The sequence below is a fragment of the Pelodiscus sinensis genome, chromosome 3, assembly GCF_049634645.1.
Source record: "Pelodiscus sinensis isolate JC-2024 chromosome 3, ASM4963464v1, whole genome shotgun sequence".
Taxonomy (NCBI): Eukaryota; Metazoa; Chordata; order Testudines; family Trionychidae; genus Pelodiscus; species Pelodiscus sinensis.
In genome coordinates this window covers 166,627,948-166,651,764 of record NC_134713.1, presented here as the reverse complement: position 1 = coordinate 166,651,764, position 23,817 = coordinate 166,627,948, and the positions used below count along the sequence as shown (strand labels likewise).

General features: G+C 48.6%; 1 protein-coding gene across 2 annotated transcripts in view; it reads right to left on the bottom strand.

The window, feature by feature from the left end:
* Nucleotides 1–14,902, bottom strand: part of LRPPRC (leucine rich pentatricopeptide repeat containing) — a 163,366-nt gene extending 148,464 nt beyond the window's left edge. The window contains exon 1 of one of the 2 annotated variants that reach the window (XM_075925421.1): nt 14,444–14,902. In XM_075925421.1, the coding sequence (XP_075781536.1) occupies nt 14,444–14,571 (128 nt within the window). In that variant the 5' untranslated portion in view covers nt 14,572–14,902. The remainder of the gene's footprint in view (nt 1–14,443) is intronic. The other variant, XM_075925422.1, reaches the window with a different exon arrangement.
* Between the last annotated feature and the right edge of the window lie 8,915 nt (nt 14,903–23,817).

The window sequence follows — 23,817 nt, the reverse complement described above, 5'->3', positions numbered from 1 at the left end:
GCAAATATTTGCACTATAAAAATAGTATTTTTCAATTATCGTCATACAAATACTGTAGTGTAACCTCATTATTGTGAAACTGCAACTTACAAATATAGAACTGTTTGTTATATAACTGCACTCAAAAATAAAACAATGCAAAACTTCAAACCAACAGATCCACTTGGTCCTACTTTTTTGTTCAGCCAATTGCTAAGACAAACAAGTAGTTTACATTTAAAGGAGATAATAATGCCCACTTATTTACATAACTTGAAAGTGAAAACAGATGTTTGCAGGGCACTGTTGTAGCTGGTGTTGAAAGGTACTGTATTTACATGCTAGATATGCTTACTAGGGATGCTGGAGTTTAACTGATTAACCATTTAAACACTAAGCTGATGCTCATCAGTTAATGGTATTGGTTAAACTCAGCCAGCAACTGGCCCAAAGGAACAAAGCCAGCAGCCAGCTTTATACCTTATACTGCAGAGCCCCACAGCGCCTGTAAGCATGTAACCAGTAAGATTTTTTAGTGGTTACACCGTTACCGTATTAAATGATTTTTAACATGCCTAATGCTCACCCATTTGTATGCCTGATCATTCGTTGGTCACTATTCCAGAGGTCACGCTTCCACGCTGACAGCACTCATTTTTTAAAAAATGACTTAGTTAAATCTGTGACTGAACTCCTTTAGGGGAGAATTGTTTGTCTCCAGCTATGTGGCTTTACCCACATTCTAGTGTAGAGTCTCAGGTGATGACCTAGCACATGTTGTTCATTTTAAGAAACTTTCACCACAGATTTGACAAAATATAAAGAAGTTACCAATATGGGATTTCTAAAGATAACTATAGCACTCAACTCAAGCTTTAAGAATCTCAAGTGCCTTCCAAAATCTGAGAGGGAAGTGGTATGGAACACGCTGTCAGAAGAGCAACACTGATGCAGGGCCTACAGAACCCAAACCACCAAACAAGAAAATCAACCTTCTGTTGCTGCCATCTGATTCCGATGATGAAAATGAATATGCATCAGCCTGCATTGCTTTGAATCATTATCTAGTAGAAAGCAGCAGCAGCAGCATGGAAACACATGCTCTGGAATGGTGGTCAAAGCATTTAGAGGTATATCCTAAACATTTATATCTGGTACATAAATATCTCACAACACCGGCTACAAAATTCAACACAAATGACAAAAAGATTGCACAGCAGTACTTTGATGAGATGAACTGGAAATTTTTATCTTTTTACAGTGCAAATACTTGTAATAAAAATATAAAATGAGAACTGTACACTTCGTATTTTGTGTTTTAACTAAAATCAATATATTTGAAAATAGAAAACATCCAAAATAACAAATGGTATTCTATTAACAGGGTAATTAAAATGATAATTAATCACTATTTTTAAAATGTAATGATTGACCCCAGCTCATTTGACAGCTCTGCTTCCTTCACATTCATCTAATCTTCAAATAGCTAATGTCAATAAGATAAGTCTGAATTTCACATCATCACATCTCTAATTAGGGCATTAGTGGTTATTAGTGATACAGTAAGAATTAGGATAAGCTTTTTCCCCACATTACAGCGATGTGCCCCTGCAGGAAAGTTTGTATTTCACTGAGGTAAGACTGGATAATACCTGCAAAGAGAACAATTTTGTATACTTTATTATGGATTGTGATGCTTTAAATTCCAGACAGAATATCTGAAAGCTACTACAAGTACTATTCTCTTATCCTTAAAGTGACAAAGGACATCATTATCCCTTTAAAAGAACAAAGTCTCTGATAAGATGTGAAAATAAAAAATGCACATGAACACAGTTTAGTGCAAGCTATAAACTGGGAGACGGGGGGGGGGGGGGAAGAGGGGAGGAACAGGCTTCAGGCAGGCTGGGGGGAATTGCTTGCGGAGAGGGGGTAAAACAGTTTCCTGGCCCCCAGTCTCCTGCCCCCGCCCGCACATTGCCAAAGTCCCACCCTGAAGGACTCGGGCAATGCCAAGTAAGTTTGCTAGTTTCAAATATTTAAAGACACTATTAGGTGTGCGACAGGAACATGTTTACGTGAGATTTGATAATGTTGATAAGTTACACTTTCACTTACTTGAGCTTTTCAGGTGTATCGTTACAGATTTTTTTCCTGATAGTTCTCAGAACTGCTCTACAGCATAAAATAGGTGCTATACTGCAGTGGTTCCCAACCACCAGTCTGCAGACCGTTGCCAGTCCGCCAACCACTGGCTGCTGGAACACAGCAGCAGCAGGAACTCAAGCCACAGCAGCTCAGCTCCAGTAGCAGTGATGGCTGAGGCAGCAGCAGGAGGAAGTGGAGAAGGAAGCACCTTCCTCCCTCCTTTCTCCTCCCCCGTCCACGCTTTGGGGGAGACACTTGAGGAGGGAGGGGGGCGCGAAGGAGGAGGGAGCATGCATGCCACCAATGGCCACTTTCCCTGTCCTTGCAGCCGTTTTTGCCGGTGGCGGCACTGGGGATGAGGTGGTGGCAGGAGGTGGCGCAGGAGGAAGTGCCCCCCTCCCCTCTTAGTAATGACAGCCAGCCAGGGCTCTGTGCTCCACCCCCCCCAAGGGTGCAAGATGCATTTGGGGAGGGAGGAAGGGAAGGGTTGTGAAGGAGGAGGCCATGCTCCCTAGGGTGGCAGCTTCTGGGGAATGGAGGGGTGGGATGGGGGCAAAGGGGTTTTGGGTGAGGGCTGGTGGGGTCACAGAGCAAGAGGGTGTTGGCATGGGCTGCAGTGGTCAGAAGTTAAAGGGTCAAAGGGCATGGGGCGTAGGGGTCAAAGTGTGTTAGGCACTGGGAAGCAAGGAGCTGGGTTGGGACTAGGCAACGTTTTATTTGCATATTCATTATTGAATATGCCAATATGCAAACAAAATGTTGCCAGTCCACCAAAAGTTTATTAATGGGTTTGTCAGTCCACAGCATAAAAAAGGCTGGGAACCACTGCTTTAGTGTGGATGCCCTTCAGTCGTATTAATTGAAGGTGGAAGGTAGCTTTGCTCCAATAGCATGAATTACGATTGTGGCACTAAATGCTTTTGCCAAAGTTTTTTTTCTACCAATCTGAGCATATAGTGCTCCCTCTCCCCGGAATCCTTCAATAGTTCTGTCTCTTAATATAAAGATACAAGATTCTCATTCTCATCTGAAAGACTCTCTGCAGTTCATCTGCCATCAAAATGTGGGTTTTCATTTGCTCCAACTTGCTCTCTTGTTCTTTTTGCTTAGACCCCTTTCCTTTATTGTTCCCTTGGCCTCTGTAAATTTTGGCCTGATACCTCTTCCATGCTGTCACATATGCTTGGAACAGTTTTAATAACCTACTCCCCCAGGAACCTGCTAGTCTTCATTTTTCTGCTAAAAAGCACAACTCTTCTGCCTCTCATCATCAATAAACCCCACATTCTCCTCCATAAATGTTGGCCTACCCTTGTTCATTTTTGCTCCACATAAAACAGAAGCACTTCTACACAAGAAGTGTGTCTCATTCAGGGATGTAAATAGATTTTTAAAAAGTAACTGTGTACCTTATTAAAATTCCATCAGTTACAGTTAACCATTACAGAGTTCACACATAGCCAAGGTATTATGGGTGTGGGGGGTGCTCCAGTGCCCTATTTTACATGGGGTCCCTAAAGCCAGGACCCTGTGCCCAGCCAGAGTTTAATAATTAACTGAAATAGTTACTGATAAGTATCCACTGATCAGCTAATATTTTGCATATCTAATCTCATCAAGATTTATAAAACTATTTGGAAATTAACAGCATTTTTTCTTAAATAGAAACAATAAAGTTAATTGAATTAGCATCTGTTCCTATAATAAGAATTATATTCATTCTACCAACCCAAATAGACATTTTTAATTAGCTACAGAAGAAAAATGTTGTACCCTTTGACATTACTAAAAGTAGCATTTAGTCAATAGGTTCATAAGCATAATTAAATTTACAGTTCTGAGTATACACTTCAATTAGAATAAAAATTCTCCTGAATTATAATATAAATGGCAACCTTGACAATATGAAACCCAATAGATAGTCACTGCTGACATTCACTTACAACCATAGATACAATTTATAGATATAGCTTAAATACAGAAGTGCAAGAAAATCAGTCAAGAATGTAGAAGTTATTTATTTATATTACGGTGCACCCAGACACCATAATCAGGATTAAAACCTCTTTGTGGATACTGCACAAACACAAACTGGCCCCATCACTGCTCAATTTACAAAGTAAAATAGAGACAACATGTTAAAAAACCCACTAAACTCAAAAACAAAAAAAAACTCAAGTGCTTCGCCAATACTGGGTTTTGCTATATATTGGGGGGGGGGGGAAATCACAACATTATTTAGTATACATTGAATGTGAAATTGTTTCCTTCCTTGTACTTGCTTAGTACACATCCTGGGGGTAAATACACTCCCCAGTCATTTCTCATGGGAAAAGAATACTGAATCCAACACAAAAGGAGAGCAAGATCAGGCCTCTACTATAGCGTGCACAATTAAGACTCTAGCCATTTAAATAATATAGAAATAAAAACTGCACTCCGAGCACTTCCATCTAAAATTCATACAAGTAGTGGAATAAGCTGCTTGGACCATTTTGATGTCAGTATGAAGACGTTAAAAAAGAAAAACGAACAGCACCAGGAAAACCAATTTTACCTCCTCTGGCTGTCAACACTCCATCACTGATTATGCCCTACAAGAACAAAGTAGGCTGGATCCAGTCTGTCATTGTAGCTCCTATTGGCTGTAGATCACCATTCACAGCCAATAGGAGCAGCATGAAGTGGCATAGACCGGGATACCTCTACTCACAGCTCGCATTGGCCAGGAACGACGATTCACAGTCAATAGGAGCTGCAATCACCAGCACCTGGGGCCATGCAGGTAAATAGAGCAGTGGCAGCCTGCTAGGGGCCAACCCTGGCAAACCATCTCTGTCTTATTGCCCACCACTATTCAAGAACTTCCCATTGCAATCACCATCTTAGTAACCTCACTAACCATCACACTATGATAAACCTTCCTATATCTAGGGGTAGGCAGCCCCAGCTTTTGCCTCAGCTGCTTGGGAGGGCCAGACCAAGGTGTGGCAGCCCCGGCTCTCCCCCAGCCGTCAGGCCAAGCAGCAGCAGCTCTCCCCCCCCCCCCACCCCAGCCCCCTTCTCACCTCCAGGCCCAGCTCTCTCCCCATGGCCGCCACGGGGTTGGGATCAGCCAAGGCCTTGCCGCAGCAGGCCCAGTTCTCACCCCCCGAATGCCAGGCCGGATCAAGGCCAGGCCGTGGCACGTCCAGCTCTCTCCCTCCCAGCTGCCGGGGGGTTGGTTTGGGCCGGGCCAGGCCATGCAGAGGCCAAGCTGGGGCAAGCCCAGCTCTCTTCCCCCCAGCTGCCGGGGGGTTAGGCTGGGCTGAAGCCACAGTGTGGCAGGCTTGGCTCATGGCTGTGTCTCCCCCACTCTCCCTCCCTCCCCCAAACACAGGGGAGGGGAGAGGCCCCTGCAGCTCCCCCCAAGCACTGAAGAGGTTACATGGCTCTCAGCTCCCTGGAGCACAGGGGAGGAGGGAGGCCACACAGCAAAGGGGCTACAGGACACAGAGTGACGCATTGTGTAACAGCTCCTCCATTTCCTAAATCCTTACGTAGTTTCACACGATTCCATCCCATCACACTCCTGGTCAGTGCAGATATGAGGCTATTAGAGCAGAGGTGGTGAGCCTATGGCCCATAAGCTAGTTCCAGCCTGCAGCAAAACTCTCCCACACTATGGCCAGGATGCCCTCAGTCTCAGTGAGCCTCCCCCCTTCATCTCCTGGGGCTGAAGTATGCTCATGCTGAGTTAAGTATGAGTGAGAGGTGTTGTTGGATTTGGGGTTTTTTTTTGCTTCTGACATGGACACAGAGTAGTGAGGATTTTTGTTTGTTTTTTCTTGTGTGTGGCCTCGGATTAATTTTTCTAGAGTCAGTGCCCCCTGACCCATAAAAAGGTTCCCCATCCCTGTATTAGAGTGTTAAATCTTTGGAATCACACAGCCATTAGTATGCTTATAAAATCTAATGCTTCTTCTTGGCAAGCAGATTAACTAGAGAAATTGACACTGACTTGTACTAGAGTGGATTTAGCTCTTCCCAAACTAGCCTGCAACTCTGGACACCCACTTAGTGGCAGTGGTTCATTCTCCTTCCCCACACCCACCAACCCAACAATCTGAAATAGACCAGAAGGCTGTCCTTTTTCCATGATTCAGACTTTGCTAGTTTTCCACACCTGTCACCTTCAAGATGCACATCTACATTCTTGTTATACAGTATTTGCTCACTCACTCAAAACAAGGTTTATTTTTCTAATTACTAAATAAAAATCAGTTGACCCCTAAGAATGAAGGCAGAAAAGTAGTTTGTGCCTGGACTACTCATTACTGCTCTTCAAGGCTCAGTTATTGAAGATGTATCTGGGATGCTTTTGCATGGTTCTGTTGAAACATTTGTTATCACTCAGCAAGGCAGGCGTTGCTCACTAAGTAGAGCCATCAATAAGAACATTCTATAAACTAGACTGACTTCCTCCTATCTTTATAATTCTGGGTGCAATTCAAAGTAGTGGCTCTAAATTCTTCACAGTTTGGAACTTATAAGGAATATTTTTGAAAGCCCATAGAAGATTCAGAAGCAAGAACTGAAAATACAGCATGGTCAGAGAAAAACAAATATTCTACTTCCATCCTTGATTGGCCTAGCTTAGACCCAACTGGCTGATTTTTAGGGCAGTACATACATATTTTGGTCACATCTTTGGCTTTAGATAGCTACTTATGCTTTGGGGGAGGAGGGGTTTGGAAGCTTCTTTTCCCCTTCTATCTATTGTTTATTTGGTGCCCAAATACTATAATAATGAAAATCCTAAAAATACATTAATTAAGAGGTGTTTAAGGCAGTATGTGAATTTTAAATTGACGTCACAGGCTAAGATGTGATAGCAAGTCATTCTTTAAAAAATTTCAGTAAATATAGGAAACAGAAGTAGTAATCTATTCCGTGCCAGTGCTTGTGCAGAATATTCCTTACTGTGTGTTTGCTAGACTTATCTCCTATTTTACCTATCCCAAGCAATAGAATTGCATCAATATTTTTTCACACTTATTCCATACTGTACTAGATCTCACTGGGAAGTTTATCATGACTTTGGGCCTTAGGACCCAAACAAGTTTAAGAAGAGTATAAACCAATTTTGTTAGCAAAGAGAGCTATTTACGAAAGTTACGGCTTGTACAGTACACAAAGTGGGAGCTATGCTCGAGCTCAAAAAATAATCCAGAGGATTACATGCTAGGGATGCAAGCCTAGGCTTATCGGGTAGTCAAATACTACTCAACTAGTCGCTTTCACCCCCTTGCTGCTTTTGTATCAGAGGCACCAAGGGGGAGCAGAGGGCAGCAGAAGCCAGTGCTGGGGAAAACTGGCTTAAAAGCCACTCCGCAGGGAAGCAGAGGTACAGTGGGGGAAAAGGCGCCATGGGCAGCGCTAGTACATTTCAAAGGCAGAGGTGCAGCAGTATAGCGAGTGCCCCCCTTATCGACTAATCGAATAGTCAATGGAAATTCCATCAACTACTTGATTAGCTGATTAATCAAAATTTAACATCCCTATTACATGCCAGACATGTAAGAACATTTATGAAACTGATCCCTTAGTTTTACACTTTTCCTCCTGTACATTACATAAGCTGGCAATGCTAAAAGTCTTTACAACAATGACAATAAGGAAAAGCATTTCAGTACAAACATGCACATTAGTTTCAAGTCGTGACACCAGTCAGGTGACAACTAATGAGCCATTAAATGAGAAGCTAAATAAAGTATTCCACAATCCAAGTGGATAAATTTAGCTAATCAAGAAATGAGGCAAATAACCAAGGCTTGGACAAATGGCGGCGAAAGCCACTCGCCAGCCCCGCACTGCACATGTGGAAGAGCCGCATTGCGCATGCACGCGCCGACAGTAAATGGGGCACGCAGCTAAAATCTACTCGCCACGAGCAAATAGATTCTATAGTTTGTCGAGCCCTGCAAATATCTATGAGGAGAGGTAAGGGAAATGGGCTCATTTAGTCTGCAGAAGAGTGAGGAGGATTTGATAGCAGCTTTCAGCTACCTGAAAGGTGGTTCCGAAGAGGTTGGTCTTAATTTGTTCACAGTGGTGGCAGATTACAGAACTAGAAGCAATGATCTTAAGTTGCAGTAAGGAAAGCCTAGGATTGGATATTAGCAAAGACAATTTCGCTAGGAGGGTGACACAGCATTGGAAGGGGTTACCTAGAGTGTATGTGGAATCTCTAGCCTTAGATGTTTTTAAGACCAGGCAGGACAAAGACCTAGCTGGGACACGGATGTGAATGGTTAACCGGTAAGCCCCATCTTTACAGGTTCCAGGGGCCAAGGCAGCTCCCTGCCTGTGGTGAGCCAGAAAATGCTCCAGCCCCACAGGACCCACCACAAATCAAAGCTGCCTAAACAACCAACCAGAGCAACCCTATCCATGCCAGGCCCAGCCGGGCCCCTGCCACAGACAGGGTCTGCCCGAACCAGCTGACTGGAGCAGCTCCCCTGCCCAGCCTCATTTAATCAGTTAACCAGTTCAACTTAATGTTTAGGCTGGGAAGATTTAACTGGGTTGGTCCTGATTTGAACAAAGGGTTGGAGGTTGCAGTAGATGACCTCCTGAGATCTCTTCCTACCCTAATCTTCTTTTCTAAACCCAACAAAAGGAGTAATACATTCCTCAATAGCTTAATTCATTTTTCCAGCTTCAGTTTAGTTTTTAATTTCAGAAATATACACATTGTAAATATTATGTATAAAAAACCCAGGCTAAGAGGTATGGTTCACACCATCATCATAAGGAGAGATTAACAAGATTGTAACTTCTCAACTTCAAAATCTGATGATTAAGGGGGGATATGAGACGAGATCTATAAACTCATGAATGGTAGGGAGAAAGTAACAAGAATATGGGGACACCAAAGCAATTAATAGACAACAAGTTTAAAACAAAAAGGAAGCATTTCTTCACACAATGCACAAACTGTGTGCCAGAGAATGTTGTGAAAGCCAAGACTATAATAGGGTGGGTTAAAATTTAAAATAAAATAAAATAAAATAAAAGTACATTCATGAAGGATAAGTCCACCAAAGGCTATTAAGCCAGGATGGGCAAGTATTGTGTCTCTAATAGGGATGTAAAATCCCATTTAATTGGTTCAACAGGTAACACTATTTAATCACTTATGCAATTAAAAGGAGGTGGGGAGGCAAGAGTAGCCCCTGCCACTGCTGTGGCCCCCTGCAGCTGCCACCACCAGCCCGGCATTGGGGGTCAGTGGGGCTGGAGCAACCCTCCATTCTTGGCTACCAGCTAACCATTACCCCGTAAGCATCTCCCACTAAGGATGATGCTTACTGGGTAACAGATTAACCAACTACCCCTTAACATCTCTAACACGTTTATCAGAACCTGGGAATGGGCAACAGAATGGATCACTTGGGTTACGTCTAAACTACACCTCTGTCGGCAGAGGGATGTAAATTAGAAGTTTTGAAAGTGCAAATGAAGCAGGGATTTAAATATCCCACGCCAATATTTAAATGGCAGCCACCGCTTTTGTTCAAAATGGGGCTTTTCAAAAAATGTCAGTTTAGAAGGGGCATTTTTTGAGGAGTACAGGATCTTTCGAAATGGGGCATTTCTGTTGAAAATGCCCAGTCTAAACTGCTGGTTTTTTATTTTCGAAAAGCCTCTTTTCAAAAAAAAAGTGACTGCTGTCATTATGCAAATTAAGCGCAGGATATTTAAATCCCCGCTTCATTTGTGCTTTTGAAATGTCTAATTTACATCCCTCTGCTGACAGAGGGTTGTAGTTTAGACACGGCCTTGACAATTACCTGTTCTGTTCATTCCCTCTGAAAGATCTGGGATTGGCCACCGTCCAAAGATAGGATACTGGACTAGACAGAGCTTTGATCTGACCAAGTATGGCTGTTCTTATATCATGTTCTCTTTTTCCCCAGACTAAAATAGCTTTATCATACTTTGCTTCCCATTTCTCTCTTCTCAGAGCCTAAATCTACTCTGGCAGCTTCTTGCGCAAGAACTCTTTTGCGAAGCGTTCTTGTGCAAAAACTCTTCTACAAGAGAGCGTCTACACTGGCATGTGCCTTTGCACAAGAGATGTGCTTTTCCATACTTTAGAACATCAGTGTTCTTGCGCAAGAACTTGTGGCCAGTGTAGACAGGCAGCAAGTTTTTGCGCAGAAGCGGCCGCTTTTGCACAAGATCGCGCCAATGTAGACACAGCCAGAGTGTAGTCTCAGGAAGATACTATCTGCATTTTGAAGTTCAAGGAGTTTACAAATATGGCTTTGAATACAGCTATCCCAATACACCCTTTCTTCCAATAAAGCAATTGTGCTGCTGTCTCATTTCTTTAACTAAATAGTGAACATGATGTAGCAGTAATATTCTGTTGGCTGTCTAGATTCCAGTCCCATGTTTTTAATCTAGAGGATCAATGTTTTGATTCAAGTGCTTAAAAATAGGTTTGCAGAACATGAGTGAGGGTATGATAGCAACAACACTAGTCCAGGTTCTGCAAATATTTCCATGCTAATTTTTTTAAATTGGTAACACAACTTACATAGCACTCTTTCTAGTAAAAGTCACAGGCTTTGTCTCTGACCAAAAGTGTTTTTCCCTCTCCTATGCGAAAGGGAAAGAAGTTCAAAACACTCAGAAAAGGCTAACAAATTTATTTATTTAAATCTATTTGTTGTTTCAAGTTTAACAAACTATAGGTACTTCTAGTATTATGAAAAAATTGAGTGCCACTGCTTGGAAAAGCTTTACGTATTACAAAAAGATCAGAAAGATGAAAGCTCAGGTAGAAGTAGCCATCACTGAGAAGTATTCCAGTGAAGAACGATTTTAATGTGATTCTAATGGGGCATTTGCCCCACACTGGTTCTACAAGGGTTCCGCCTACAATAGGGAGGCTATGTGGTAGGCAGCCACAGGTACAGATAAGGGTACAGGTGATCCTGATAAAAGGGAAGCCACAAACCAGGGAAACCAGTAGAATGTTGCATTTTTGGCCTTCATGATATCCCCAGGCAACAAATTCCACAGTATTAAGTAGGGATGTTAGCATATAGTCATGTAAATGGTTAACCAATAAACCCAAGTTTATCAGTTAATACTAATGACCACACACACACTGCCCCCCCCTTGCTGCCTCTAATACAGTCAGCAAGGGGAGGGAGGATTGGCTTCCCATGAGCACTGGATCCCAGAGCCACCTGTCACCCCTTTCCCCATGCCAAGCTGCTGCCTCTAATAAGGAAGCAGCTGCATAGAGTGAGGGGGACAGGCAAGAGCCAGCTTCCCGTGTGAGCTATCAGCTTATGCTGAGCCACCTGCCTTCACCCCTTGCTGCCACTCTCAGAGGCAGCGGCGGGGAGGCAAGCAGGAGTCGGTGCTCAGGGGAGCCAGCTTAGGTCAGTTCCCCACAAGCACCAGCTTCACAGTGCTGCCTCCCTTCCCTCAGCGCGACTGCCTCTCTATCAGAGCCAGCAGCACAGGAAGAGAGGCGGCAGGCAGGATGCCGCTGTAGCTCCTGTCCACCAGGAGCTCAGGGCCGCCCTCCCCCCGCTGACAGGGGCTGGTGTCCCAAAGCAGACTCTGTCTGCGGAGGGCACGGCCCCCACCATGGACAGAGGCTGCTGCCACTCTGCACTGCTACCTATATATAATTTGCTGCTAGCCCCAGAAGCCATCAAATAATCATGTAACCGACAAGGTTTGGTGCGGTTACACGATTATTCAATTAAACCATACCTAGCATCCCTAGTGCGAAGAAGTACTTATGTTTCTTTTACACTTGCTGCCTATAAACTTCAGTGGGTGAACACTGGTTCTTGTGCTATGTGAACAGAAATAACACTTCATGAATGGAGTGGAGAAAGTGAATTAAGTTTTTTTAGGCTTGTCATATCCCTACTGTTGGAACTTTGAAAAGAGATTGTTTCGATGATCCATACCTAAAGCCAACATTAAGCAATTCAATAAGAGAGATGGCATTTTCACAAACACTCATCAGTAGCACTGAATACCCTTCCCCAGCACACTGGTCTGGATTAGGGATGTAAAAAATAATTTAAAAAGGTGACCATGTAACTACTAACAATCATAGCGGTTATACTGCAGAGCCTGCAGCACCTGTAACTTTCATACTGCAGAGCCCACAAAAGCTCACAATACCATCTACATTTTTTCATCAGTGTCTAAAGCGGTGCAAGACTATTTGTTGTTTTTTGAGAAAAGGAGTGTGGCCTATGCCTCATCCCACAAGAAGTTCATAAACCCTCTTCTGGAAGTTTGCCTAAGAGGAGACAAATCCCTTCTACATCTCCAAAAAGGGAGTCGGGGAATTGAATCCAGGTCTCCAACAGCCCAGTCCACTGTCCTAACTATTAGGCTAAAAATGGCTCCTCTTACCCTCTCATTCTGCATGGATTTAAATGTGCTCAGAATACTTCACAAATCAAATCTTAAAGGCAAGAGAGAGGAGGAAAGACCTCTCCCAGGGTCCTACTAGAATAGAAGCGAAAGACAGGTTCTCAGACGTCTCAGCTAACGACCACATGCATGCTCATTAGAACAAACTTAGGTACAGGCAGTCCCCGAGTTACGCGGATCCAACTTATGTCGGATCCGCAGTTACGAACGGGGTTCCTCTCTCTGGTCTCCAGCAGACCAGGGAGAGGAAGCAAAGCAGCGGAACACGTGGGCAGCGGACAGGGTTGTCCGCTGCCCACGCGCTCCGAGGCTTGGCTCTGCTTTTCCCCTCCTCCCCCCCCGTCTCCCTGGTCTGCAGACCAGGGGAATGGGGGGGGGGGGCGGCGCAAAGAAGAGCCAAGCCCCGGAGCGCCCGGCCAGCTTTGCTCCAGACACCTGTGGTACAGCAGCTGGGGCGCTGCCAGTTGGTCCCAGTTGGACCGCTCTGGGCGCTACTGGACCAACCGGGCAGCACCCCAGCTGTTCTGCCCCAGGCGTCCTGATTCAGCCACTGCTGGTCAGATTCAGCAGCGGCTGAATCAGGACGCCTGGGGCAGAGCAGCTTGGGGGCTGCTGGGTTGGTCCAGTAGCGCCGAGGAGCGGCGGCACTACTGGACCAACCCAGCAGCACCCCAGCTGCTCTGCCCCAGGCGTCCCCAAGTCAGCCGCTGCTGAAACTGACCAGTGGCTGACTACAGGAAGCCCCTGCCCCGGGCTTCCTGGAATCAGCCGCTGATCAGTTTCAGCAGTAGCTGACTTGGGGATGCCTGGGGTTCTTAAGTTGAATCTGTATGTAAGTCAGAACTGGCATCCAGATTCAGCCGCTGTTGAAACTGATCAGTTTCAGCAGCGGCTGAATCTGGACGCCAGTTCCGACTTACATACAGATTCAACTTAAGAACAAACCTACAGTCCCTATCCTGTACGTAACCCGGGGACTGCCAGTACATGAGAACTTTATCTGCCAAAGTTCAAGGTTAAATGGGAGATGAATTGGAATTTTGAAGGTATGTGGTACCTAAATGTTGACTTAGGAACTTAAGTCCTTTTGTGGATCTAGCTCTGCATCTTCACTTGTTTCTGTTGAGTACCTACAACATTCTAATGCATTCATAAGAGTTGAAGTGAAATACAAGACCATCCCACCAAGTGGTGGAAGCTGGAACTACCCCCAAGGGAATTAGAATATCCCCAAAGGAATCAGAACCAAGGCTCTATGGGCTTATAGCCAAGGAGAGCGGGAAACCACTATGGGCTCTATTACTAGCTTTGACCTGCTGCATGATCTAGGACGAATCACTTCCCCTCTCCCCATCGTTTTCGCCTTGTCTGACTATAAGCTTTTCGGGAAGAAAGCTACCCAGTCCCCTGTTCACCTTGCAGCGCAACAGAGCCGCATGTCACAGGGTCTCCGGCTGCGGCGTACAAGGACGGACCGCTTGCCAGCGGCCTAGTATACTCCGGGCGTGCGACAGCAACCTGAGCAGGGGGAGCTACATTTCCCGGTGGCCGCAGGTCACAGTGCAGCATGCGGCCAGCTCCTCCGCCCTTGGGCAGTGCTCTGCAGCCCCACACGGGCTCGGGGGGAGGGGGGATCATGAGACACCCCCCCCCAGGCGAGACCTGCGCCAGTGAGGGGCGACACAAAGGCCGGAGCGAATGGGACAGGAGCGGGCAGAAGGCCGGGGGCGAGGACGAGGCAGGGGCGAGGACCCGTGTGACCTTCCCCGGGGCTGGGGCCAGCCGGCTCCACGCGCTCCCCGCAGGGCGCCCCTGTCCTGGCTCGCGGGCCGCAATGAGCCCGAGCACTCACCTGCCAGGGGCGCCCGCCAGCCCTGCGGCGCGGGGGGAGGGGCGGTGGGAAGCCGCTCCCCGCGGCAACCTAAGGAGGCGGGAGTAGAGTGGCCGGAGCCGCCGGGCCGAGTTCAGCAGCGCAGCCATTATTCGCTCACACACGCACTGGGCTGGAGGGGCACGTGATCGCTCCGGACTCAACCACACGGAGCCGGCGGTGGGGGACGATGGAGGAGAACACGCCCCTAGGGCCCGCCCCTCTGGCAAAGAGAAACCACTAGCCGCAGGGGCGTGACAGCGCCGGGCCCCAAAGCTGGCAGGTTTCTATTTGTCGCCCTAGCCGGCACGGTTCCTCCTCCACCATGGTACAGGCCTAGGACGGGCTGCACGCGACGGACCCTGACCCTCGGTTTGGAACAGGCTGCTAGGCCGGGCAGAAACATGCCCGAAGTTTCCCGAACCAAGGCGCAGCGGCAACAGGCGAGCAGGGACTCCGCGGCGGGAAGGAAGGCGAAGGAGAAGGATGATGGGATGCAGAAGAAGAACGCGCTGCACTCATGGACGCGCCTTTAACCGCCTCATTTTATTGCGGGACACGGGGTGGTTGGCCCGCAAGGGGACCCAAGCCCTGTCGTCAGGTCTCGCCTCACGTGGCTGTCGCGTCGCTCGATGGGCCCGCCCCTAGGCAGGCGTGCTCTAAGCTGAGCCGGCTGAAGGGCGGAGTTAGGGCATGGCGCTAAGGGAGGAGAGGGCGGGGCTTAGATACCACGTGGTCGGCCCGGGCCGTGCGCGCGAACCAGAACCTGCATTAGCCCCGCCCACATGCTCGCTCGATCCCTGGGTCCCTCCATGTGGCCAGTCGGTGCCGCTCCCCGGCAGACCCAGCAGCGCGGGTAGAAGCCTCGGGACACGCCCCCAGCCCCGGCGGCGCGGGCGCCTGTAGAGCGGTATGAACCAGGCTTGTCCCCATGGCCGCGCATGGGAGCGGTGATGCCTCGCTGGGCCAGCGTCTCCTGCGGGAAGAGGCTTCGCTCTCCGTGCTGGGAGATGCGGGACTCCAAACAGCTCCGCCACGGGGACGCTTTAACGCTCCGCCCTTTTCCTGGGGCTTTCTGACCCCTGCGGGGCAGCAGCAGAGACGCTTGGTGGTCCCTGAAGTGTGCTTGGGCGTACAAACAACGAGAAACCCCTCGCTGCTAGCCCCTGCGCTCCCCACGTTCCCCTCGCCGGAGTCTAGGGGGCCCGGGCTAGTAGATTTTGTGTGCTCCAGCTGCAGGGGGTGAGGCTGCAGGGGGGCTGTAGAGCCAGTGTGGGTACCAGAAGGCACCGTCCAGAATGCCGGGATGCAATACCGAAACCTGAAAGCAGCTGGGTCAGGGCTACTCAACTTTGGAAGCCCTGGAGACCACAATGATTCTCATAGCGCGTGCCAAGCGCCATAATTTAACTGTGTGGTTGCATATACATGTAAATCTATATGCCAGTGATCCCCAGCCTTTGGAGGTTGCGGGGCACCAGGGGGGCGTGGCCGTTTGCCTGCTGGGCTCCAGGGGGCGGGGCCCCCTCCAAGCGCCCCGGGGCCGGAGCTCCCCCCCTTCTCCCCCAAGCGCCGTGTGCCCAGTGCCGGAGCTCCTCCCCTCCCCCCAAGCGCCGCGCGCCCAAAGCAAGGGCGGTCAATTCACGGCGCTCCCGGGGCCGGCACTCACCATGCGCCCCGGGGCCGGCTCCGGCACCATGTGTGCGCCCAGGGCTAGGCCGACCCCGAGCACTTGGCGGGCGCACACGAATGCCCCCACGGGCACCGTGTTGGGGACCACTGCTATATGCAAATAGATTCTTTCACACTGACAGGCATGAATACAAAGATTTAGGCAAGACTACACGACACACAGGCCCCATTTAAGTCAGTTCTGTTGACTGTAATAAAATGCAATATTTACCTTATTTCCACCCATATGGCAGCACTTTTAATGAGCAATGACAGTCCAGGAATTTAACTACTAAATCGCATATCAACAGAAAACCATTGTATTGACTATTTTTTTGTTTTGGCTACCGCCCGTGGACCATGTGTTGAGCCCCACAAAAATCCAAACGGCACTGGGCCGCATATTGAGTAGCCCTGATATATATTTACCTAGCAAACCTCCCCATATTCCTGTGAAAAACTAGAATAGTTGAAAAAGGATGTAATTAAGCTTCTGATCCATGGCACAGTTTTGCATTTAATATATTCCCTGTCCTATATTATAGGTAAATGAGGGAGTTGCACCCCGTGCTTGCCATGCTTGTCAACCCCCCATTTGTCTGCGGTAGCCGGATTGTGGCTTTCCTCCTAACCATGCTGAGGGCTGCCACCAGCTTTTCCTGTGGCCACATGGGGACTGGACCGTGGGGCCTGTCCCAGGATGCTGCAGCCAGAGGTGGGCAGGGTGTCTGGTCGGGGAGAGGAGTCAAGAGCAGACTGGGGACAGGGTGCCTGTCCAGGAGGGAGGGGGCAGGCACAGGTTGGGGGCAGATCAGCTGTATGTTGGGCGTGTTGAAGTAAGTGCTCCTCTCTGGTTAGCTGGCTAATCAAACAGCTTTATTGATCAATAAGGCACAGAGCAGGGCCGGCCTTAAGCCAATTCCGCTGAATCAGGCCCTGCACCTGGAAGTCAGCTGCTCCCCCTCGCCTGCGCACGCTGCTGGCTGCTTCTGCAATGCGCATGCGTTTGCAGGTAGGGGGGTGACGCCCGGGCGTGACGTGACATCGTCACAGCCTGGGATTTTTCGAACTGAAAAGTGCAGGCGGCTCGGACGCGGAGTCTGGCCCTGTGTTGTAGAAGGCAGAAGGTAAGGGAGGGGGAAAACTAGGGGGAGGGGTGGGAGGCGCAGTCAGCTCTCAGCCACCTGCAGCCCGGGGAGCGGCGACTCACCCTGAGCACGTGGAGCTGGAGTGCAGAGCAGCCCCGTGGGGTGTGGTCAAAGCAGGCGGCGTTGCGCTTCCACCGCGGGGCCCTGGGCCACTTGTAGAGGCGGGCCCGTCCCCTGGCTGCCATCTCTTACCTGAGGGGCTCCAGCACCAGACTCTGCAGGCTGAGGCCGCACGCGGAACTGGCCGCTAGCACGGCCACCACCTGTGGCAGCTTGAGCTGTGGCAGCTTGAGCAGCGGCAGCGTGCTCGAGCCTCCAGTTGGCCAGGCCAGTGCCAGCCACGCCTCCTTTGCGCGCGCTGCCTGGCCCGGCGCTGCCTGTCTCTTCCACTGGCAGCCGCGGGGCCGGCCTGAGCTCGACTGGGTGGGGAGGTGGGCTGTGCAAAAACTGGAGCGCTGGGGGGCGGGGGATACTGGCGGTGGGGAGCCTTGGTTCACAGCCCGACAGGGATGTGATGGGGGGAGGCAGAGGCATAGCGAAGAGGGTGCAGGGGGGGCAGTTGCCCCCGGGCGCCACACTAGGGGGGTGCCGGGCCGGGGTGAGAGCGAGCGCATGCTGCGCAGGCTCACCTGGCATGGGCGGCGAGTTCCATGGCCGTCCTCCCCCCGGCCCTGGGCCGGCCCTGCCGTGCGCAGCATTCAGTCGGCTCCCCCTTCCCCGTGCACACTGCGCATGGCAGGGATGGTCTGGGTCCAGGGTGGGGAGGGGCAGCCATAGAACTCGCCACCCATGCCAGCGTTCAGTCAGCTCCCCCTTACCTGCACACGCTCTGCAGCGTTTTCAGGTGACCGGGGAGATGCCCTGACGTGACATCACGGCCCAGGACTTTAAAAGTGGTCGGTGCCGCGTGGTGCCGGCCTAACTTCCGGTTCAGAGTCCGGGGACTTTTGGGGCCCAAGCACAGACCTGCAAGTGGAAGGCAGAAGGTACGGCAGGGCAGGGCAGGGGGAAAGGGTGGGAGAGGAAGGGACTTGTTGGGGGGGGAGGAGCGGGGAGAGGGAAGATACTAATGCCAGGGGACCAAGTGCAGACAATGAGGAAAAGGGCAGGAGGGGAGATGTCAGTGGGAGGGGGGACAGGGTGATGCTGGGAGAGGAGAGGAGAGGGGAAGAGTATTAGGGTCTGGAGGAGGAAGAGGGAGGTGCTGGGAGAATGCTTGAAAGGAGGGGTGGGCATGAGAAAGGTGGAGATGAAGCAAGTCATGTGTGAGGGCACAGGGGCATGAGGGGAATGGGGCAGAGAGTGGTGAGGGGGTGGGCATCAGGGAAAAAGGGCTAAGCGGGCAGGGGCAGTGAGGGAAGAGAATCCCTGCTGATCCTCTCCTAAGGCTTTCAGTTAGCCAAGGGATTGTAGGTCGCAGGCATCCACTGCCGTCTCCTATTCTGTAAAGTATACCCCTTTTGTGTATGGGACCTTTTTATCTATCTTCCTTCTGGGATAGATAGGTGGGTTTGTTGCAGTTGCTTGTTGTCATGTAACTTAAACTTTCAAATACATGGTTTGGCCCTAAACCTTGTCTGGCCTGATTTGTTGATTCTCAGTCCAGCAGTGATAGATAGGTAACACTAGGTCGAATTTGGCTTCTGTTGGGGTGGGAGGAGGAATAGCCTTTGATTAACTGCTTAGGCTCCACAGCAATTGCTTACCTAAGTGCCAGATCTGAGAGGGGGTATGGGTGCAAGAGGAGGGCAGAAGTTTTGATTATGTTGAATGGGGGAGGAGGGGGCAGAGGGTTTGGTAAGAGAGGGGCTGGGGTGCCAAAGACAGGCTCTGGCCAGGAGACTCACCAGCCCATAGCCCAACCAGCCTGCCTGCCTGCAGACCTAAGGCTTGAAGAGCTTAAAAAGTTTCTTACCAGCCTGGCTGCCCCCATGCCTGCACAGACTGCCCAGCCATGTGCTTATGTGAATAGGGGAGGGGAGGGAGCTAGTGCTTTATGGCTGCCTGTTATTCAAACAGGCAGCTCCCATTGGCCAGTTTCTGATAAGAAACTGGCCAATGGGATTGTGCTGGGGACAGGAGTTACACCTGAAGCCTTCTTCCCCTCACAGTTTTTAAAGAGAAACAGCCCCACAGCCACTTTTCTGAGCAGCATGCATGGGAGCCTGCTTGGGGCACCGCACAGCCTCTGCAGGCTGAGGCCCACAGCTTGGCAGGCTGTATTTTGCCCAGCCCGGCTCTGTAGACTAAAACATATAAAAAGATAGATGCAACACTATGGGTGTGTCTAGACTACAGGGTTTTGTTGACAAAAGTGGACTTTTGTCAACAAAGCTATACCTGCGTCTACACTGCCACTGAGTTCTGTCGACATAACGTCAACAGAACTCAGCAGTTTTGTCAACGGCTGTAAACCTCATTCTACGAGGAATAACTCCTTTTGTCGACACAGTTCTGTTGACAGAAGGCGTTATTGCATCTACACTGTACTTTGTGTCTACTCTGTCATGTCGACAAAGCGGCTTGCTTTGTCAACAGATCTGGATGTAATCTAGACGCTCTTTGTTGACGACTGCTCCATGGGAGCTTTGGTCGTAAGTGCGAACGGTCGTAACTCGACCATTCGCAACTCAGGGATTGGCCGTAGTATAATCCAATGTTTCCCTGGGGTTCCACAAAGTGAATGTAAGGGCTCCATGAGAACCCGATCACTCTCCCCCCTAACCCGAGCCAGTCTTAAGGGCCACCATTTTCAAGGGGCCGCTAGCCACCGTGGTCTTAGGGGTGGGCCAGCGTTTGTTTGTTTGTTTTTGCTTGACAGTTTTTCCCCCTTTTTTTTTTGGTCGACCAGTTTCCCCCAGCGTTTTTTATTTTTAAAGGGTTCCGTGGCCAAATAAAATTGGGAAACAGTGGTATAATCAATGAACTGATACAGCAGATGCTTATAGGTTAATGCTATAGACTACGTGCATTTCCCCCCCCACCCCTTGCCAGTAAATTTTTTTAACAGGCTGACTAGCAGCCTAGCTCAGTCCCAGCTTGCACTGGGTCCTGGACCTACCCCCACTGCAGCTCTGCATTTAAAGTGTATTAGGAGCCAGGCAGCCAGCTTAGTTCTGGCTCGTGCTGGGTCCCTGAGCTCAAACTCCTTCCCCCCCAGGACAGGGGCTGCCTGGGGACTATAGAATAGTCGACTAACTGATAAGAATTCATGAGGTTAATAGACTATTCAATTAACTGATATTTAACATCCCTAGCAAGAGCATGCAGGTGTGCAGTTTACATGGAACATGGTGGGGCAGCACATGGGAAGACAGCCCACTCAGAGGATGCAAGGACGTGCTGGCAGCTGTACAGAGTGAGCAGGCAGGAAGCCACTTTAGCCTGGCTATTGGCAGGCCCCCGCTCCCTGTGCTGTTTTAAGTTGCCCTGGGTTAGCAGCATGCCAGGGGACGCACCAGGGGAGAGATTCAGGGCATCAGGCAGTGCCTGGGGAGAGAACCACCCCTGAACTTTGCTGAAGTATGTCTCTGCCCCAGGCCAGGAATATTGCTGGAGCCTGAGCATCATGGGCCATATAGCTAAGAAACAATATGATCAGGAGCCCCCCACCATTTAGGAGAGTGCATTAACCAGTGAATTACAGAATATTCTGATATTGGTTTCCCTCAGTCTCTCCTGCTGAAGTTGTTCTGCTGTGGCTAAATGATTAAGTAGTGGTTGCACAGGGGGCCTGAATCATGGGAGTCTTCCAGCCCTTCCATGGGTGCCGTAACCATCAGACAACAGAGTCTCTGACCCTTAATACCATTAGATGGATTCTTGTGGATGAGAGTGAGCAGGTTGTAAAAGGAGGTGAAAGGCCTGTACATTTCAGTGAATTTAGGGTTGGCAGAGTAAACGCGTGTGTTAATGAGGCAAAGTGGAGCACTGCTGAAAGAGGGCAGTTAGGTGTGCATGGGTGACCCTAACTCTCGATCCCTAGTTTTCTGAAGCTTCAGTTTTGCTCAACTCAGCATTCTAGAAGGGGATGACCAACCATCAAGCAACCCTAGCTCTGTGTTAATCTTATGTTTTTTGCCATAGAATTTCCTATTAGTCATGATTTAGACAGCTATACACATCATGTCCTATACTTACCATACCAAACCAGACAGGAGTCAGCAATCACTGTGTCATGGTACACTCCTTGTCCTCTCTCAAAAGTTCTGCATCTTCATGATCTCAGAATTGCCAGAAACCCACGTGTTGGCAACCTTGCAGTGCACATATCTCTTTCCCTCAGCAGTCAAGGTACAGGCACTGTTATTTCCAAACCTATGTGCTACCTGTCTTTGGAAACACCACCTTAGTCTGCCCAAAGAGCAGGAAGTAGCCACTTGTGTCACATTATTGGATTGTGAGGGGAGCAGCCGGGTCACTGCTGCATCCATGGGGGAGTGTTCGCCCCAAAAGTGGTACAAAGAGGGCCATGTGAGGGGTTAAACAAAAGCTTACTTTCTTCTGATTCTGTATCTGCTCTTCATATATCTATATAATGTCTGTGTGTGGAGTTAGGAATCTGTACTCTGTATGGAGACTGGAAATCTCTCTGAATGTGCTTGAATAATGGGCTAGGAATGTTTGCCTATGGACATGCTAATGAGCGAAGCTCCAGGGAACAATGGGCCTCTGAAGGCCGAAGACACACCTGGCCACTGGCCACTGGCCATGTAACTCCCTCCAGCTTGGAAGAAACCTAGAAGGAGGGTATAAATATGCCATGTGGCAGACTCAATGTTGGTCTTCAGATCTGCTTCTGACCCCAGATTCGGCCTCGCAGGGAATCACGAGCCGGGAAGAACTGTGGACCCATCCAGACTTTGGATGTGCAACAAGGACTTTTAAGCCAGCAGCTATAACATCTCTGCTAGAGCCTGCATCAAGAACTGGGAGATTCGACGTATGATAATTTAACAACCTTAGTCTCATGCTTTTCTTTCTTGTAGTAATAAACCTTTAGATTGTAGAGTCTAAAGGATTGGCTCAGCGTGATTTGTGGGTAAGATCCAGAGTGTACATTGACCTGAGAACTGTGGCTGGTGTCTTGGAACCGGACAGAACTTGTTCGGGGAAGGTGAGATTGGGTTCTAAAACCCCTCACCTGTGTATGAGGCCCGGGGCCATCTGGGGCACAGATATTGCTGGGGTGTTGGAGGGGTTTTTCTCGTGAGGCTTCAGGAAGGCAGCTGAAGTGCTCTGTGGGACTGGTTTGTGGCCTGTTTGGAAAGGTCTCCAGTCTGGGGGCTGTGAGGAGCCCCGAATTTGAGCAATTCTCCCTGAGCGGATGCCCTCAGCTGTGCCCAGACCCGGCCCGGTCTGTCACAACTGTGAAAATCATGGGTTTTTTCCCAACAGCCAATACAAGTCTTGCCTACCATCCATCTGCATTGTTGAATCCCTCTCCTTATCCCCACCCCCCATCACACCTACACCAAGTCCTCTGTCTCCAGCTCTTCCCCACCCAGTATGAAAAAAATTTTGGTTAGATGAGCTGTTCTGACTATTCTGTTCTGTTTACAATAGGGCTACGTCTAGATTGCATCCCTTTTTCGTAAAAGGGATGCAAATTAGATGTATCGCAATTGCTAAAGAAGTGGGGATTTAAATCTACCCCGCTTCATTAGCATAAAAATGGCTGCCGCTTTTTTTCGGCACGGAACTTTGCCAGAAAAAAAGCGCCAGTCTAGACGTGGATCTTTCGGAAAATAAAGCCTTTTCAGAAAGATCCCTTATCACTCTTAAAATAAATTAAAATAAGGGATAAGGGATCTTTCGGAAAAGGCTTTATTTTCCGAAAGATCCGCATCTAGACTGGCGCTTTTTTTCCGGCAAAGTTCCGTGCCGAAAAAAAGCGGCAGCCATTTTTATGCTAATGAAGTGGGGGAGATTTAAATCCCCGCTTCATTAGCAATTGCGATACGTCTAATTTGCATCCCTTTTACGAAAAAGGGATGCAATCTAGACGTAGCCTAGATGTCTCTATAAAACAGTATATTAAAGCACAACAGAGACAACTGGTAGCAATCTGCAGCATGAGTTATTAAATCCTTACTGCATAGTTATACAACAATTAGACTAGTAACATCAGTGACAGGATATTTACAAGGGGCAATGGCTTCAGCACCTTCTTTTAAACTACTCAGGCAATCATGGTTGTATAGAACCTGTTTCCTGGTTTGTTTGTTTTTTTTATTGCTGCATATGAACTGTAATGCTTTTAGATTGAACAAGTGAGCATGTTCTTAAATATCATTCACAATTTGAGTACCTCAACACTTAATATGAAACTGCACTACTTTTAGGTAAAAATTGACTGAAATCAGTTTGAACTCACATCACAAAAACACACCTAAGACCTTTTTAGAAAACAATTTTTTTTTCAGTGCTTTTATTTCTGGAGTCCCTGGCTCAAATGACCCCAAATGTGGGTCACTAACCCTACTCTGCACACCCACAGAGTTTAGTAAATTGCAAGAAAATCCGTGTACATATGTG